The 17,436-nt window shown below is 31.3% G+C and overlaps 1 protein-coding gene across 1 annotated transcript; it reads right to left on the bottom strand.

Annotated features, from left to right (window-relative positions):
* Positions 1-7,791: 7,791 nt before the first annotated feature.
* Positions 7,792-17,203, bottom strand: LOC129228719 (probable palmitoyltransferase ZDHHC24). The gene is made up of 2 exons (XM_054863404.1): positions 16,649-17,203; positions 7,792-8,285 (listed from the first exon to the last, which is right to left on the bottom strand). Exons 1-2 carry the CDS (start codon positions 17,151-17,153, stop codon positions 7,876-7,878), a joined length of 915 nt encoding a protein of 304 aa, XP_054719379.1. The 5' UTR covers positions 17,154-17,203; the 3' UTR covers positions 7,792-7,875.
* Between the last annotated feature and the right edge of the window lie 233 nt (positions 17,204-17,436).

Raw genomic sequence — 17,436 nt, 5'->3', positions numbered from 1 at the left:
CTGCACGTACTGGCTCTTAGAACCTTTTCATTCGGATGGTTTATTACCATGGTGTCGGAGTCAGACTGATTTCGGGTAAAGCAGTCTGAGTTGGTTATTTTTTTTTCAGAGTCCGCTGCTCTGCCTGTGCTGCGGAGTGATTTTGGGGTAAAGGGAGTAGGAGTCGCATGGGTGCACCCACCCCCCTAAGAGCAAGGTCGCACCCCAACCATAAACATCGCAAAGAATCCCCCCCAAGGGCGCCCACATAGGGGCAAGGGGGGCTCGAGCCCCCCTTCCTTTGAAATTAGAACTTCCTTGCTTTTGGTACTTTTTTCTTTGCAAAAATGTAAAAACATTTATTCTCCAGTCATTAATGAATAAGTTATTAAAAATGAAATATTTTAATGACTCTAATCTGTCCTAAAATCGGGTTGCATGGAGAAAATACCCTCCTAACCCATGGGAAAAATATCTGTGCCCCCCCCTTACAATTTTGCATATGGGCGCCCTTGCCCCCCTCCCCCCAAAAAAAGAAAAATAATCCTCAAAATACCTCCTTAAAAATTTCAATGACGCGCCATTGTCTCTGAGTCTGCGCCATGTCCTCAGGGAGTCGAAGGCTTTAAAAATCCTGGAGTTGGAGTGGGTCATTTTCTCTCCAACTTCGCAGCGCTGCTTATTGCAAGCCCTGAGCTTTACATGTGCACTTATACGTACAAACGAAGATTTGCCACCTTTCTGGTTTCAAATAACTTTCAGTCGACGAGTCATAGTTTTTGATTTCCAGTTATCTCTATCGGTGTTTTTGATTTGCAACTACTCCTACTGACAGTAGCGTATCCAGAAAAAAAATCGACAGGGGGGGGGGGAGGGCAGCACAAGGCATAGGCAGCTCGTTCGGGAGGGGGGGGGGTAACCGCCCCCTCACTTCACCCTGAGTTGGAAATTAATGATCGATTGAAAAATGATTGATTACAGGGTGGATTGATTTATTTCTCGAAAATGAAAACTAAAAATTGCGCCCTAACTTTTTAGAGTTGAAAATTAATGATGGATTGAAAAATGATTGTTTACAAGGTGGATTGATTTATTTGCCGAAAATGAAAACTAAAAATTCCAAATAAATGGACTTGCCTCATGTTATTTCATATTAAGAATGGAGTCGACGGTGCCGTATTTCACATTTTAAGAAGCCATTTAGTGAGTAATGTTAAAAGTCAATAATTATACCCAATTTTACACAAAAAAAACCTTGAGTTGTCTTGCCCCTTAACTTCTTTTGACTCCCCCCCTCCCCCACTTTTCTTGGTGCACCAGTCACGTACTCCGCAACGCAATAATTTTTAATGATTTAACTTATAGTAAGTAAATATTAAAAAATAATTATGAAAATATTTTTTAAAAAAGGAGTGAATAAAAACAGGTGCACATTACACAAGGAAAAAACTAATCAGGGATTTCAAGCTAGTAAATTAAAAATCTCTCTTCAGCGTCTCTCTCTCTACAGTCAAATATGAACTCTCAATACAACATGAACTCTGTCATTCTTTTAAATAGAACAATAGGGGGTTGAAGTCTTCAGACGACGACTTTGTGAATTATTTCTATTATTTGATGCTTGAACGTCTATTTAAAAGATCTTTCATAATTTAATAGCGAAATACTTAATTAAAAACCTTATAATTGTATGCATTGAAATTCACAAAAGATACTAAAAAAGGGTCATTCCATAGTGACTAACGTAACATTCGCAGCTGATTTTCAAACTTTTTTTACTCACACCAGGAGTAAAAATAAATGTGTTTTGGTTTAATATGCAGATTTAAAATGTACAAGGTGACTATTTTTCATTTCTACCAAGAATTTGAAGCAAAATAAGCGCTGGCAGATGTTTTTCACCAAAAAAGGCATCGTGACTAACGTAACATTTTTGCAACCCTGAGAAACAATGCTTATGTTACGAGGCAAATTTTTCTGAAACTTATGCAGACACTTAAAATTGGCCGATATATTTGTAAGAGGTAAATAATCTATTTTTAAAATCGTACTACAGATTTGTTGCAGACGAATCTTTTTTGGCCCTAAATGGTACTTTTCCGAAAAACTGTGTGTGACTAACTTAACCATCGAATAACAAGCAATGAATGCATAAAAAAAACTTTTTATAGTTAATTTCTTGCTCTTATATTACTTTTACACTTTTTAGGAACCTTCTTTGTGTTGTATCATGGTTCTTTCTTACTTTTTTTCTATATTAGTGTAAGAAATTGAACGGAAGGATTCAGTTCAATTAACTCAATTTGAATGTGCGAAAAAAAAAATAAACAAATAAAAAAAACTGCTTTTACAAACTGAATAACATCCTTCTTGGGCTAATTAAATCCTAAATATCTCTCTTTCAAAAAATTAACTTTTTGCAAGTTGGTAGTTTCACTGAATTCTAGTATTCTGCTGATATACTAGTTATCGTCATAAGAAACTCCGTAGTACTTTTCAATGGCATATTATTTTTTAAGGTTTACTGGTTCATCGAACGAATGGTGTTGTGCATCTTTTTGAATTAAAATGTAATATTGAAAAAAAAATATTCGAACGTTTTTTCAGAATGCATTTTAAATCCAGATATCACCGTAAATGTTTGAATTTCTAAATGATCATTCTTGAATTTTCTGAAATATATGGCAGCAGCGCTTATTGTCACTGTATCATGTAACACCTTCTTATGTTTTCCAACGAGCAGCCATTACTTCATTTTAATAATAGGTGGAGATGTATTTTCTAAAAAATAGAGACGTTCTTCTTTGTTAAGACTGTATTTCTATTATCTTAATTCTTAAGCTTGGATTCTTGTGTTGAATGCGCATTCAGCAGAGTACTCATTTTGCTTTACTCACCTTTTTTCTTTTTTAATAATTCTTTAAATTGGAAGTATCTTTATAAAGACTTTTAAAAAAGTATTTTTCTTAGTAAACAGAAGGTCTACAATGTAATATTACTGGTATTTTTCACCCTTTATATTTTTAATCAATATAGAATGCCTACATATTCAAAATTGTTCACGAAAATTTACATTAAACTAAATAAGTTTTAAATATTAGCAGTCATTTTTAAAATGTTACGTTAGTCACAGCTCAAATGTTACGTTAGTCACACTAATTATTTTATATCTACTGATACTAAAATAAATATTTTGCACTTTTTAAGTAGATATGACACAGATGTAAGAAAATAAAAAGTGCTGTTTGGTTCAATCATCTGGTTTAGTTTTCAAGCAGAAAATAGTACATTTTCGTGACTAACGTAACGTAAATATTTTCAGTGAAATAACCAAACTAATTAAAATACTTATCTTATAATGTATGCAAAAAGAACAGTCAATTTTATTGGGCCAACATCTATTCATTTAGAATAAACTTAGTTCTTTTAAAATGTGCAAAAATTTTTACATTACACAAGAAAACGTAGACGCATGTTTTTTGCACATGCTAAGCCTTTTCTACAACCTCGCACGTTTAGAGCCAGAAGAAAAACACCGAATGAAATTTTTGCAAACTGTTATTGGATTTATGTACTAGAAAGTACGCTGAATGAAATGATAGGTCACAATTAAGGCTTTGTGGAAAAAAAAATTCTGAGGTTGAGGTTGACATTTCTATGGAATGACCCAAAATTAAACTTATTTTACGGAGCCCGTCCCCCCAAGACACATCAAAGCTTTTTTTTTTTTTTTTTTTTTGAAAGTATTTCTCATTAAAATGTGTATTAAAACTAAGAGAAAATATTACTCAAAAATGTTTTTATGTATAACAAAGTTTCAACTAATAAATTCGAATACTTTATTAAAAAACACAGTACAACAACAAAACAATTAATTCAACATGTTATTCAGATAAAATAATACTTCCTAACAAAACAATTAAATATCATTTGGTTATGAATCGGAACACGTACAAATTTGTATTTTTTAAATGATATAAAATTTTTATTAGAAACAAAGTAGTACAGACTAGTTTTCTATGGCATCAAAGTATAAAAAGTATTGATATGGCATTCCTTTATAGTAGAAAGCATAAAACTTGCATTTAAAAATATTGTAATATTGTAATTATGCTTACAACATTTTGTAAGCATTAAGCATAGTTACAAAATTAATTTAAAGTTCTAGAAACAGACTTTTAAATGATAGTACATACCTCAAATTAAAAAAAAAAAACATAATTACAGAAATATACTGAATGTTAAGAACATATTTGCATCGTTCGAAAGCTAAAACACAGTGGATCATTTTTCAGCAAAAAAAAAAAAAAAAGGGAAAGAAAACAAAGAAAGAAAGAACGAACCTCGATATTTTGGTCAATGACCAGCTTAATGCAATGTCCATTCAACAGAGGTCTACCTATCTTTTAAAATAATACTATATATATTTTTTTAAAAAAGGCTGAATTGTTCAGCAAAAGATATGGCCTCTTACGTTGTTCCTATGCACAGACAGAAGCACAGCTAATAAAACGAAATCAACTGACAAAGACATAATTCAGAAGACATAATACTAGTATTGATATACTTATTAATACTTAGAATAATTTAAAATAATTTATAATCGGGGTATTGAACTTTAATGCAAGATTACAGCAGCAGGTTTTTATGCAGATTTCGATATGGAAAAGTCTCTAGATATCTGCATTAATGTTCTAAAACTGGTGAACATACTAATGTTACGTGCAAATTTCCTACAACCAGGTAATGACAGCCAGTGACTACAATTTCGTCCTTGTTATGAACTCATTAGTCTGGAACAGTCAATAACTGAGTTAAAGGCAGACGTTCTCTTATTGAAGTTGAGATTACCAACAAACTGGTAGCTGAAAACTATTTATCACGCCAGCACGTGTCCACAAACAATGGTACGGTTCAACTCGAAAATGAAGGTAAAAGCAAAGGTAAAAATCAGTTTCGTTAGGTAAACTTTACGCTCAGTAACTTAAAATTTTATGATTTACATTTTTTATAAGTGTACTTATTCCTTACGTTCAAATAACTTTAATAATACTTTGTAATTTAAACCAAGAAGAAGAATAAAAATTAATTACCTTTGAAGACAAAATTGATTCTAAAAATAACCTTTAACACAAAAAAGGGGCAACATATATTTTGAAAATTAGTCGGAATAAGATTTTGTTTCTTTCAGTGCAGGAAAAATGAATGAAATATAATTAATGTACATGCAGAACAAAATACTTAACAATTATTAATAATAATAACAATAAAAATTAAAAAGACATCATTTATTAAAAATATAATATGTTATCACATATAAAATAGGAATATTGAAATGAATAATCTTAAGTATCAAAATGCTATCAATGAAGTATAGTGCACTACAAAATTAAATATTTGTTAGATGTAAAATGGAATTTGTGGATTTAAAACGCACAAGCCATAATTTTAACCAGTGTAAATTATCATTTTGGAATGAGTAAATAAAAAAGTAACAAAAATTTCAATACTTGTTGGTTCTTTTAAAAGAGTAAAAAGAGAAACATAAAATATAAGAACAAACTTCGCACACACAAACAAAAATGTATGCTACAACTCTGGATGAGAAATAAAGGTTTTTTTTTTGAAAATTAAATATCTACAGGGACCGTATTATATTGGAAAAAATAAATAAGATAAAGAGCTTATAATGTGTAACAATTGCAATTGTGGATAAAACATGTAACATTATATTTTATGGACAGTCAACTCTAGGGTGCATGTAAATGAGCCCTTACAAAAATATTTTTTACTATAAATAATATTATTACAACAATATTGAGTGAGTGAATGTAAAAGAACATAAGACACTTTAGATTAGCACAGCAAAATAATATTGCCATGGGCAAGTAAAGGCAGTAACGGCAAATTTTTCAAATCTTTTTTTTTTTTTTGCATTTTTGCTATCAGCTTTATTGTGAAAACTTGCTTAATCGGTTTCCTCTGAAAAGAAAGCCTCAAAAAATGTTTAATTTCAAATTTTCCCTATTGCTAGTATTGAATCCAAAACATGTTTCTTCAAATATCTCCAAAACTCATTAGTGCAGATACTGCCATTTACCTGTTCACAACATAATACTATTATTATACGAATTTATGTAAAAAAATGTTAGAAACAAAAACTATTTTAAATTTAATCATCAGTTTCATAAAACCATGCAATGTCATCAAAGATGTTAAGCTAATTAATTTTAATGTTCACAAATATATTCAATTTTAAGTCAAGGGCATTAAGTAGTTCAGAACTACAACAGTAAGTAATTAACTGATGTCTAAAATGTGTCAAGATCATAAAAATTGAATCAACATAAATTTGTATTTAAGAACCACAACAGTAAGTAATGAACTGATGTAAGTCTAAAATCTGTCAAGCTCATAAAAATTGATTCAGCATAAATTTGTATTTAAGAACCACAACAGTAAGTAATTAACTGATGTAAGTCTAAAATGTGTCAAGATCATAAAAATTAATCAACATAAGTTTGTATTTAAGAACCACAACAGTAAGTAATTAACTGATGTAAGTCTAAAATGTGTCAAGTTCATAAAAATTGAATCAACATAAATTTGTATTTAAGAACCACAACAGTAAGTAATGAACTGATGTTAGTCTAAAATCTGTCAAGATCATAAAAATTAATCAACATAAGTTTGTATTTAAGAACCACAACTGTAAGTAATTAACTGATGTAAGTCTAAAATGTGCCCAGCTCATAAAAATTGATTCAGCATAAATTTGTATTTAAGAACCACAACAGTAAGTAATTAACTGATGTAAGTCTAAAATGTGTCAAGATCATAAAAATTAATCAACATAAGTTTGTATTTAAGAACCACAACTGTAAGTAATTAACTGATGCAAGTCTAAAATGTGCTCAGCTCATAAAAATTGATTCAGCATAAATTTGTATTTAAGAACCACAACAGTAAGTAATGAACTGATGTAAGTCTAAAATCTGTCAAGCTCATAAAAATTGATTCAGCATAAATTTGTATTTAAGAACCACAACAGTAAGTAATTAACTGATGTAAGTCTAAAATGTGTCAAGATCATAAAAATTAATCAACATAAGTTTGTATTTAAGAACCACAACTGTAAGTAATTAACTGATGTAAGTCTAAAATGTGCCCAGCTCATAAAAATTGATTCAGCATAAATTTGTATTTAAGAACCACAACAGTAAGTAATTAACTGATGTAAGTCTAAAATGTGTCAATTTCATAAAAATTGAATCAACATAAATTTGTATTTAAGAACCACAACAGTAAGTAATGAACTGATGTTAGTCTAAAATCTGTCAAGATCATAAAAATTAATCAACATAAGTTTGTATTTAAGAACCACAACTGTAAGTAATTAACTGATGTAAGTCTAAAATGTGCCCAGCTCATAAAAATTGATTCAACATAAATTTGTATTTAAGAACCACAACAGTAAGTAATTAACTGATGTAAGCCTAAAATGTGTCAAGTTCATTCAAATTGATTCAACATAAATTTGTATTTAAAATTCTCCCCTTCAAACTCATAGGATCCCTCAAATGATGATGGTAATGGCCGTCTTAAAATGTTAGTAAAAGATGTACAAATGTCGATCATTTTTAAACCTTTTATGTGTCATGGTTAAACACAAAAAGAGTCGATAATTAAAAATTAATTTTCGCGTTAATCTATTGAAGATTATTCTACTTATCAGAGAGTTGAAAACTTTAATCAAAGAAATAGCTGGCTTGCAGTCGAAAGAAAGAAAAAAAGAAAAAAACCTAAAAAATTGTGCAATCACAGTATGCTGCTTCAGTTTCTGATTTTCTAAGATTAGCTCTTATTCAGTTTAAGAGCTAATACATTAAAAGTAATTTAAACATTCTTTATTTCTTGTAAGTCATAAAATGTAAGAAACTGTATTCCATCTCCCTTAATAGGGGATGAAACAAAGGGCCAAAATATGGCAATAAACCATTTCATACCAAGTATCTGAACAAAATTTTTCTTCAAGCCCAAGTCATACAATCTTATGTCAGCCTTTTTCTCATGAATGGTTTGTCCGTTAGATATACAGCGTATCTGCACAATCAACAGATATGTAGTCAACACAACAGCACTTAATAAAACAATTTGTGTGATGGCACAGATAAAACCATAAAAGCTTACAAATCCAAATAGAAGTGAAATATGTGGAGCTGCCAATGACAGCATGGGTAGAAGATGAAAACCACCAATTGATTCAATGCAGTGTGGTAGTTGAAAGAGAGCAGCACACAAGGAACCTGAAATATCAGAATAAAAACAATAGCGTCCAAGTTACTCAAAAAAACCAAAATTATTTTTACGCAAAATTACCGTGGCGGATTTACGTTTGGATGTCTCTTGTAATGCCTTTTTTTAGCAGACTCTGATTACTGAATATTCCAACTAGGTCATGTCATGGCCTAGAGCTCCCAAATGGTTGAAATCAGTTTAGCCAATGATTAAAACTGTGAGGTTTGAATACAGAGAGGACCCTCAAAAAAAAAAAGTAATTTGCCAAGGGCCCCACAATATTTTAATCTGCCCCTGCTTTTTAGGGGCCCTTTTGTGACCTTTAAACTTTCTTTCTTGTGCAGTTTAGGATTCCTTTCAGGGAACTTATTTTGCGGTGGCCCCTTGCAATTGTGACATGGTAAATCCACCAATGTACATTTACGAACTAAAAGATTATTGCTTTTTAGAGACAACAAAAAAGTTGAAGAAATATGGAAAAGCAGGTTCATTACTAACATTCTAGACAAATTGCTAGTTTAATGACATATGCATTATGGAAGTTTAGTCACTTCACATATTTTAATTATGTGATGTGTAAGTGGGGGTGTTAAAACATCCCCAGAGGCCTTGGTTTCAACATTATTGCTGATACAAATACAACAATTTATGCACATGTTAGAACTGTTTGGATCACCCTCCCCCCCCCCCCTCTCAGAAGATAATTCTGGCTGTGCTAGTGGAAACAACCTACTCTCACCTTTTTTTTCTTTCATAGATTTTGGTGATTTTAATTTGAGTTACTTTTGTACATTTTTGACATAAATTTAATTAGTCTGCAAATTTCTTCCCTGATTTTTCCATTTTGGTGATTTTAGATTACATTTGGAGGATTTTTTGGGCTGCCTGCAACCTATTAGCCTGCAGATTGAGTATCAATGATGAAGAACATTTTAAGCAGGGGTGCACATTCCCCCCCCCTAGAGCAATGGTGCGCCGCCCCTCAAACACTACAAAGACCACCCAAGAGTAACCCCCCCCCAAAAAAAAAAAAAAAAAATTGTTTTTTTTGACGGTGTAGTTTGCTCTATAATCTATCTGCCTACTTCAACCTCAAGGGTACAAGGAAATCACTGTTCTTATTTACCCCCTAGTCTTTGGAGTAAATGAAAACAAAGTGGGGTAAACGGAAACAAGATTTCATTTACTAACAAATAGATATTGTCAAGATATTAGTCAAGTCAAATTTTTTATACCCAGTTACTCTCCGGGAGCATAGAATTGAATGCAACCAGCAAAATGTTATATCTCAATTAACGTAAACGAATGGTAAAAATCTCAAGTTAAAACATTGAAATTTTGTTTTCCCTTACTCGAACTAATCCTGTTTAGATAATAAAACTTTAACTAAGACAAACTTTTTGGAGGAATAAAGACTTATTAAAATTCATTAAATTACTTTAACTTTTAAGGAATTTCATACCTTTCAACGGCACAGTGCTAAAATAGAAGTTATTTAGTGGTTAATAATTTATTGTGTAAATCAAGCACTTTTAGAGAAGAAAAATGAGTCATTCAACTTTTTTTCCCATTGAAATTAGATTTTCTGCAGATTTCCAATTTTTCTTTTAAAAGAATTTAAAAAATAAAACTCCCATAAAATATGGTCCAACACCTAAGGTGGTAAACAGTGCCCAAAACACTGAGTTTGGTTGCATCATCTTAAGAATGAGATAGTTTTAAGAGAGCAATTGATCTTCATTGGGGATTGTAAATTAACTAGGACCAGCCAGGGCCGCGCCAAGCCTGATCGGCGCCGTCGTTCAAATGTCTTTTGAGCGCCTTTATGCCCTGGCGTTCGGGGAAAATATAGGTAACACCTGGAAAGAGGTTTTGTAAACAAATATATAATGGACAAAAATACGTTTGGAACTTAATTTATTTAAAAAATAATGTCTGAATATTTAATTTCGGAATATGGCGTACGTTTTTACTTTATATCTCGAAATTATTTGGAGTTCAGCAGCTCCTCTGATATGCTAATAATGCATTTTGGAAAAAGAAAAATGTTTGAAACATCAAAGTTCACGCCACTGTGAGTATCTATCTAATCTCTAAGTGATAAATAATTAATAAAACAGTTATGCCTGTCAAAACATGACAACAGGAGCAGCGGCGCAACTACAAAATAGTTTCAGGGGGGGGGGGCACATTGAAAAAAAATTCTTTTTTAAAATTTTTGAAATTTGTAGTTTTAAAAACGCATTTTTAGACCGTCTTTTGTGGTGAAAAAGCGGTACAAGAGGCTCCGCGAAAATTTGTAGAAGTTGAAGCTATAAAACGCGATTATAGGCCATATTTATTGGCGCTAGAATAAGAGATGGAAATCTGGGATTCTACCCGATTTTTTTTTTTTTGTAAAACAGATAGAAATCAATTCCTCCTCTCCCCTCCAATTTTTAGCCTACTTTCTCAGTAAAAGTCAGAGAAAGAAGAAAAAAGCATGAAAGAAGGCTTAATGCATCTTAAAAATATCCCGAAAAACAAAAAAAAGTCAAAAATAAATAAAATAGATAAATATTGAAAAATTAAAAATTGGAAAGTAGGATATTGAGATGGGGAAAAATGTCTGTCGGTCTGTCTGTCCCCCCTAATAATTTTTGAATGAATAGTCCGATTTGAACAAACTTTTTTTTTTGTTCGAAAGATCTCGGCGAGGACACCTCATTCCCACATTTGACTTTTTGATTTGAACTATTTTTTGTTCAATTTTGAACAGTTCAAAAAACTTAACATTAGCGCCTACGAGTAAATTCAAGGAAATTCCGAACTGTGAGGCGAATTTGCTTCAAACAAACTTTGTAGGAAAAAGCTTTTGATGAAAAACTTGTATATAAAATATCTTTTTGATTTGAACAATTTTCCGTTCAATTTTGAACAGTTCAAATCCCTTAACATTAGCGCCTACGGGGAAACTAAAAGTCAATGTAGATTCCTTTCTTGAAGGCGGATTTACTTTAAACAAATTTTGTTGGAAATAGCTCTTGACACCAAACTCCAGACTTCGACTCCGAGAATTTAGGGGCACTTGACTCTGACTCCGACTCCTGTGCCCGACAATTAATCGGACTTCGACTCCCCGACTTCGACTCTGACTTCGTAGCTTTGGCAAAAATTTATACACGGGGGACAAATGACTGACTCCGATTCTTAGATATTCGACTCCGACTCCTTTACCTCAAAATGAGATTGACTCCGACTCCGCAGCTATGGTTTTGACTGTGAAACAATTATTGTTGATCTGACTTGTTTTTATTTTTACGCTAAAGTTTTAATTTAGGTATTCAGTTTTCGGCGAATAAACTCGAAGTCATTTATGTTTCTACATAAAGATATGCGCAGACGATTTTTTTTTTTGACAATGAAAATTATTTTTTTAAGTTGACATTTTATTGTTTTTATTTATTTTAGTAAGTGCATTAATGCATTTAAAAAATTGTTTTTGGCAACAGGGAAAAAAGAAACGATTTTTTTTTTGATATGATGTATTTATTTTAATGAGCTTATTAATTTTAATTATTAATTTTTCGTTTTGAAAGCTGTTAAAGATTTTTTTAATGGAAAAAAGTGTATTAGCTGCTTTGTTTAAAAGTTGCTGCTATTTTATTTGTTCCTTTTTTTTACGCACCTAATTTTTTTAGATGAGTTAGGAATATTTTATTCCTAGAAATCAGCTTAAAGTATTTTAAAAATATGTTTGAAAACATTTGCGATTTTAGCTATTTTTGAGAATATTGATTAGGTACTAGAAAGTAGTATGGGTATACGGGAAAGTAGGCTCGTCTAGTTCTAGACAGAACTTCTTGTTTGAAATTGAACTTCCAAAAATGCAATTGTAGACAACTTTGAAGATTTTTAAAGGAAAGGAGATTTTTAAAATTTTTCAAAATTAAAGCCTTAAAAACGTAAGCAGTACTCTATGATATTAGGAGAGTTTAGAGGCTATTTCCCTTAAGTTTTACATAAGTCATGTTTTAAAAACCTAAATTTTAATATTAAAAGCAGGCGGTTCGGAGGCCCTTGCCCGAATGTTTTTTGAAATTGAAGTCTTAAAAACGCGATTATAAACCATATTTGGTAACATTAGGGCCGGAAATCTTTCGAAATTGAAGCTCCAAAAACGCAATTTTAAGTAATTTTCGAACGCAGAATTTGAGATGCTCCGTAACGCTTTTAACGGCGGGAGAGGTAGAGAATCGGAGGAGTAGCATTTTGAAGACAATCTTACTTTCAGACGAACTACAAAAAAGAAAAATAATAAGGAAAGAAGAAAAAAAAACGAAGGTCGGAGTAGCTGAACAGTTAGCTGTAACTACTGAAAATTTTAATTCAAAGATTTCTTTTTGAAAGAAACTTAAGTTTTTCCCCTACATCATTATTTTTTTCTTATCAAAATCACATCGTTTTCCTAAGAAGCGTTGTTTTTACTCTTCAATAATAAAGAATATTTTTGAAAAACATTCAACTCAGCATTCCGGAGGTGCATAAATTATAATACAACATATTCACTGCAAGAACCAAAATGGGAAATAGCAAATTTCTTGATGCTCAACCTTGTGAAATTATATAGACATACCGAAATAGCATTTACGGCTCCACATATGAAGAAAAATGCTCATGTATGCATCAATTAGCATCATGTGTTTTCAGTGTAAAAGATTGCGCTTTTGAATAGCATGTTTGGACACAACAAGGGAATATTTTTCCTTTTAGAAAGGCAGCGAGTAGGATTGCTTGTTTTAATGAGCAGTATAATTTCACCATCACTCTTAGATATAATGAAAAGTTCAATTTTATTTTTTTGGTTGGAGTTTTTTTCCACTCATTTGGAGCATTTTTGATTCGTAGAGCTCGGCGCCTTTTTGACTCTGGCGCCGTCGTGCTCCGCACGACCTTGCACATTGGGACGGCGCGGCCCTGGGACCAGCCTAGCTGGGCTCAGAGCCTGTTTCTGGTCGTCACTTTTGTATTTGTATTTGACAATTATTGGAAACAAATTTGTGCAGTTTCCTCACCACTCAAGCAAAAGTTAATGATACCCTATTCAGGGGCAGATACAGAAATAACCTTTGAAATTGAAAATAACTCTTCTCCATACAATTTTCAGGACAAAGTTTTCATGAGTTTATTTCTAAATGTTTTTTATGATCCCTTAAGGCCAATTAACCTACTTTCATGTACATAAATTTCTTTGAATGTAGATGCAAAGCATCTTTGACACTTCAAGCCAATCACACACACACACACACACACACAAATACTAAAATCTATATAATTTCACCAAGATGCTGTGAAATGAGAGGTTTTAATTAGAAACATTGTAATGATGATTATAACAGGAAATGGCAAAGTTTTTAAATAAACCCATACTTCATATTGAGTTTTTATAAATTAATTTATATTTTAACTGCATAAAATATTATGCAATTAAGCAAATAATAACTTCATAACATATAAGTTTTATTGAAGTGTTTAGGAAATATTTCTCAGCCAATTTTAAAGCAATCGCAGTTTAGCTCTTAAAGTCATCATACAGTTGAGATAACATTTTGATACTACGGAACATTTCCATCAATATTATGGTTTTAGCAAGAAACTACCATCTGAGTGCTTTCATTTTGCATTTCTATTAAGCTGAAAAAAAGAATCCATTATTTTGCAATCAGCTTCCTGGATCAAAACAATTCTTCTAAAAACATCGACACATTTTTAAAAAAATGATTAGTATTGATTCTCCCCAAAAATAAGAGTTAATGGATGAATCAACATGATATTACATCCCCTTGAACTCGAAACCAATACGTTGAATGAGTTAGTTAAATGCATTTTCCCGCTCGGTCCTCCAACTCCAATATTACTTCTTCAGCAAAAAAAAAAAGCTTTTATTAAAATATACTTCGTTTGCTTTGTATTATTTTGAAAATAACTAAAAAAAATTCTTTATGTTATAGAGAAGTCAATTAAAAAATAATAAATGAAATAGTTAAATTAATTTATCTTCTTTGGAGGGTCACTGGTCCCTGTACTCCTCCTAAAATCTGCTGCTGACCCTAATCTAGGGACATATAACTTTGCATTATCCACTGTTAAAATTATGAGTATTTGTAGTGTTATAGCAGCAATTTTAAAACTTTGTCAAATAATGTAAACCTTTCATTTTATAAAGGCTTGTGTTGGGGGAATTTTACTCCACCCTCTGAAAAATTCATTTGAAAAAATATTTAAAGTAGATCAATATACTGACTTTATTTCATTTACCTTTATGTAAAAACGAGGTACTGAAATTTTGGACATAAAAACCTTTTAACATTAAGATATTGTAATTTACTCATTAAAAGTATAAAATTGTCATTTGCACTGGTATGTTTTTTGGTGATTGGGTTGTGCTTGCATTTTTTATCCATACAGCTTAATTATCAATAAACAAAACAAATTGTAGAATAGGTTGATGGTACCTAACAATGCAGACTAGATTTCTGAAATATGAGTCAAAACTATTTCTAGAACAATGCATCAACTTAAAGTGTACATATTTTTAAGCATTTGGCATTAATTTGGTCCAGTTTTATCTACAACCTTTTCGATTTTAAAAAGTTAATACAGCAGCTCTACATTATATTGTGATTTTCAGGAAACAAAACAAAAAAGCAATTATTACAAAATAGGATAAAGCCAAGTACTTAAAACCAGGGCTGGGGAGTTGGAGGAGAAATAACCGATTCCAGGAGTGTTAAGGCCTGTAACTTAGACTAGCAGAGAAACAGTCTAGCTTAGACTTTAGAGAGAAAATGACTGACACCAACTCTGACTCTTGAAATTTTGAACCTTTGATTCCTGACTCCGATTACTTTACTCCAAAATCAATCCCGACTCCAACTACACAAGCCTATTTAAAACTTAATGAATTCATCTAATGTATAGAAAATAAAATCATGCGTACGGATCAACAAAATTTTTTAGAGACGTACCGAGTAGCACTTTGGCCGAGTAGCCGAGTACTCGGCCTTTCATTACTCGGCAGAGTACCGAGTTACCGAGTACTCGGCCTTTCACTACTCGGTCAAGTTACCAAAGTACCAATTATTTTTTAAGAAGAAACACCGGCACACATGTGATGACTTTTAAACTTATTGGAATAGTAGTAAAGACCTCCTTGTCCATATACTAGTTTTTAAAGCTTAATTCCTGCTGAAAGTTAATTACGCATTATTTAAAAAATTTTGTTTACGTCAAAAATTTTACAAAAAAAATTATTTTTAAAATTAAAAATAAATAAATAAAAGGTTTGATTAATCAAGTTGGAATTTTAAAAAATATATACCAATCTATTATAGATCTAGTCCGCCAAACATAAATAATTTTTATAAGCAAATAAAACAAATGTGCAGGAACACTGCAGACACGTGTTTCTGCGTTACAGGGAACATCTTTTTCAGTGCATAAAATGTAAGCTAAAGAATGTAAAGACATTCGACAAAAAAATCCGACTTTTGTTGGATCCATTTAAATCCACAAGCTCATATTTTGTGCATTGAAAAAGGAATTCCTTGTAATGCCAAAACACATGTCTGCACTGTCCTTTTAACGTTGTTTTTTTCCTTTTATTTTTAAAGCAAAGTTATTTTTATATTTCTTATAACTAATTTTTGTTTGTAGCAAAAATCCATTTTTAATGTAAAAATTCCATATTTTCTATATATATATATTTTTTTTTTGCACATTTTTTTAATAAATAAGTTTTATTGACTTTGGGGGCATTAAAAAAAGATTTATTCTATTGAAGCATTACAAATTTCATTATTTTCAAAATTTAAATTTTACTTGTAAATTTGAATTGTAAATGATTGCAGAATATTATATATGCTTGCGCTTTTTTATAAATTTTAATATCTGTTGTGGACAATATTCAATTTTTTTGCAACTACTTGGCATTGGTCGAGTATCTGATAAAGATTTGACCGAGTAATTACCGAGTACTCGGTACGTCTCTAAAAAATTTAGTTTATTGAATCATTATAGGATGACTCTATTAACATAATCAACATAAGACAATTAGCTTATAAATTCTCTTTAAAAAAATCTACTGCTTTTAGTTAAAAAATAAATAATCACTAATTGCTCCTAAACTGGCGCAAATTCAGATGAATATAGAACTTCCTTTTTAACATTTTACTTTAAGGAAGATAGAAGATGAGGGGTTACTGTGTTCTTCAAAATATATAGAGCTGAATAAAATAAGGTCACAATCTAATGCAACCAAAGTTTTGTATTTTTGACTGTTTTGATACATTAAAACATTTAAATTTACATATGAAATACATTGTTAACTTACCTAGCATTGCATAAACAACAGCCAGGAAATAATAGCGATGATTATAAAATCCCACACAGCAACCTGCAAACATACAATGTTGATCCCGCTTCAATATACATTCATCGCATACAGGACAGTGATAAGATCGGGGAGGAGAATTTAGCTGACAAAAGTGACAATATTTCCAATTTGCATGTAATACTGCTGGAAGTGACTTTTGTTTCGCTGACGAGTCGATCTTTTTAAGGTAATATAAATTACCAAGAACATTGACACTCAAGAAACTACCGAACAGAAAATGAATAAACACATTAAAATTGAGTTCTGGATAATACTGAAAGAGAATAAAGGTTTCCCACACTGTCAAGGCAGGGATTAAAACAGTCATCAAAACAAATAACCCGCGATCCAATTTGTTTTTTGGCAAAATATCATTTTTGTTTAAAGGCAAGGTATATTCTTCATTTATCTCCATGGTATGAACAGAATTTGCACAAAAACCTTTATCTCGACCTAAAAACATTGATATAAAGCAAAAATAAAATCAAACATTGCCGAGAAATTTTAGTAAGTATTTAAAGGGACCAGGATAATTTCGCCTGGAAACAAAACAAACTCTAGATTTTTCAGTACAGTTACAGGTTTTACTAACTACTGAATTGATAAAATTATAGTAAACTTTTATATTTAAGAAAGAAATCCTTTTTTAGCTTATTTTTTATTTCAAATGGATAAAATGTAATTATAAGAGCTCAAAACGGTGGAAAACTGAGCACAGCATTAGTAAACGGGGTAACAAATGTTTT

This window comes from Uloborus diversus, chromosome 8 (assembly GCF_026930045.1).
Source record: "Uloborus diversus isolate 005 chromosome 8, Udiv.v.3.1, whole genome shotgun sequence".
Classification (NCBI taxonomy): domain Eukaryota; kingdom Metazoa; phylum Arthropoda; class Arachnida; order Araneae; family Uloboridae; genus Uloborus; species Uloborus diversus.
Note: the sequence above shows the minus strand (reverse complement) of the source record. Positions and strands in the feature narration are given on the sequence as shown.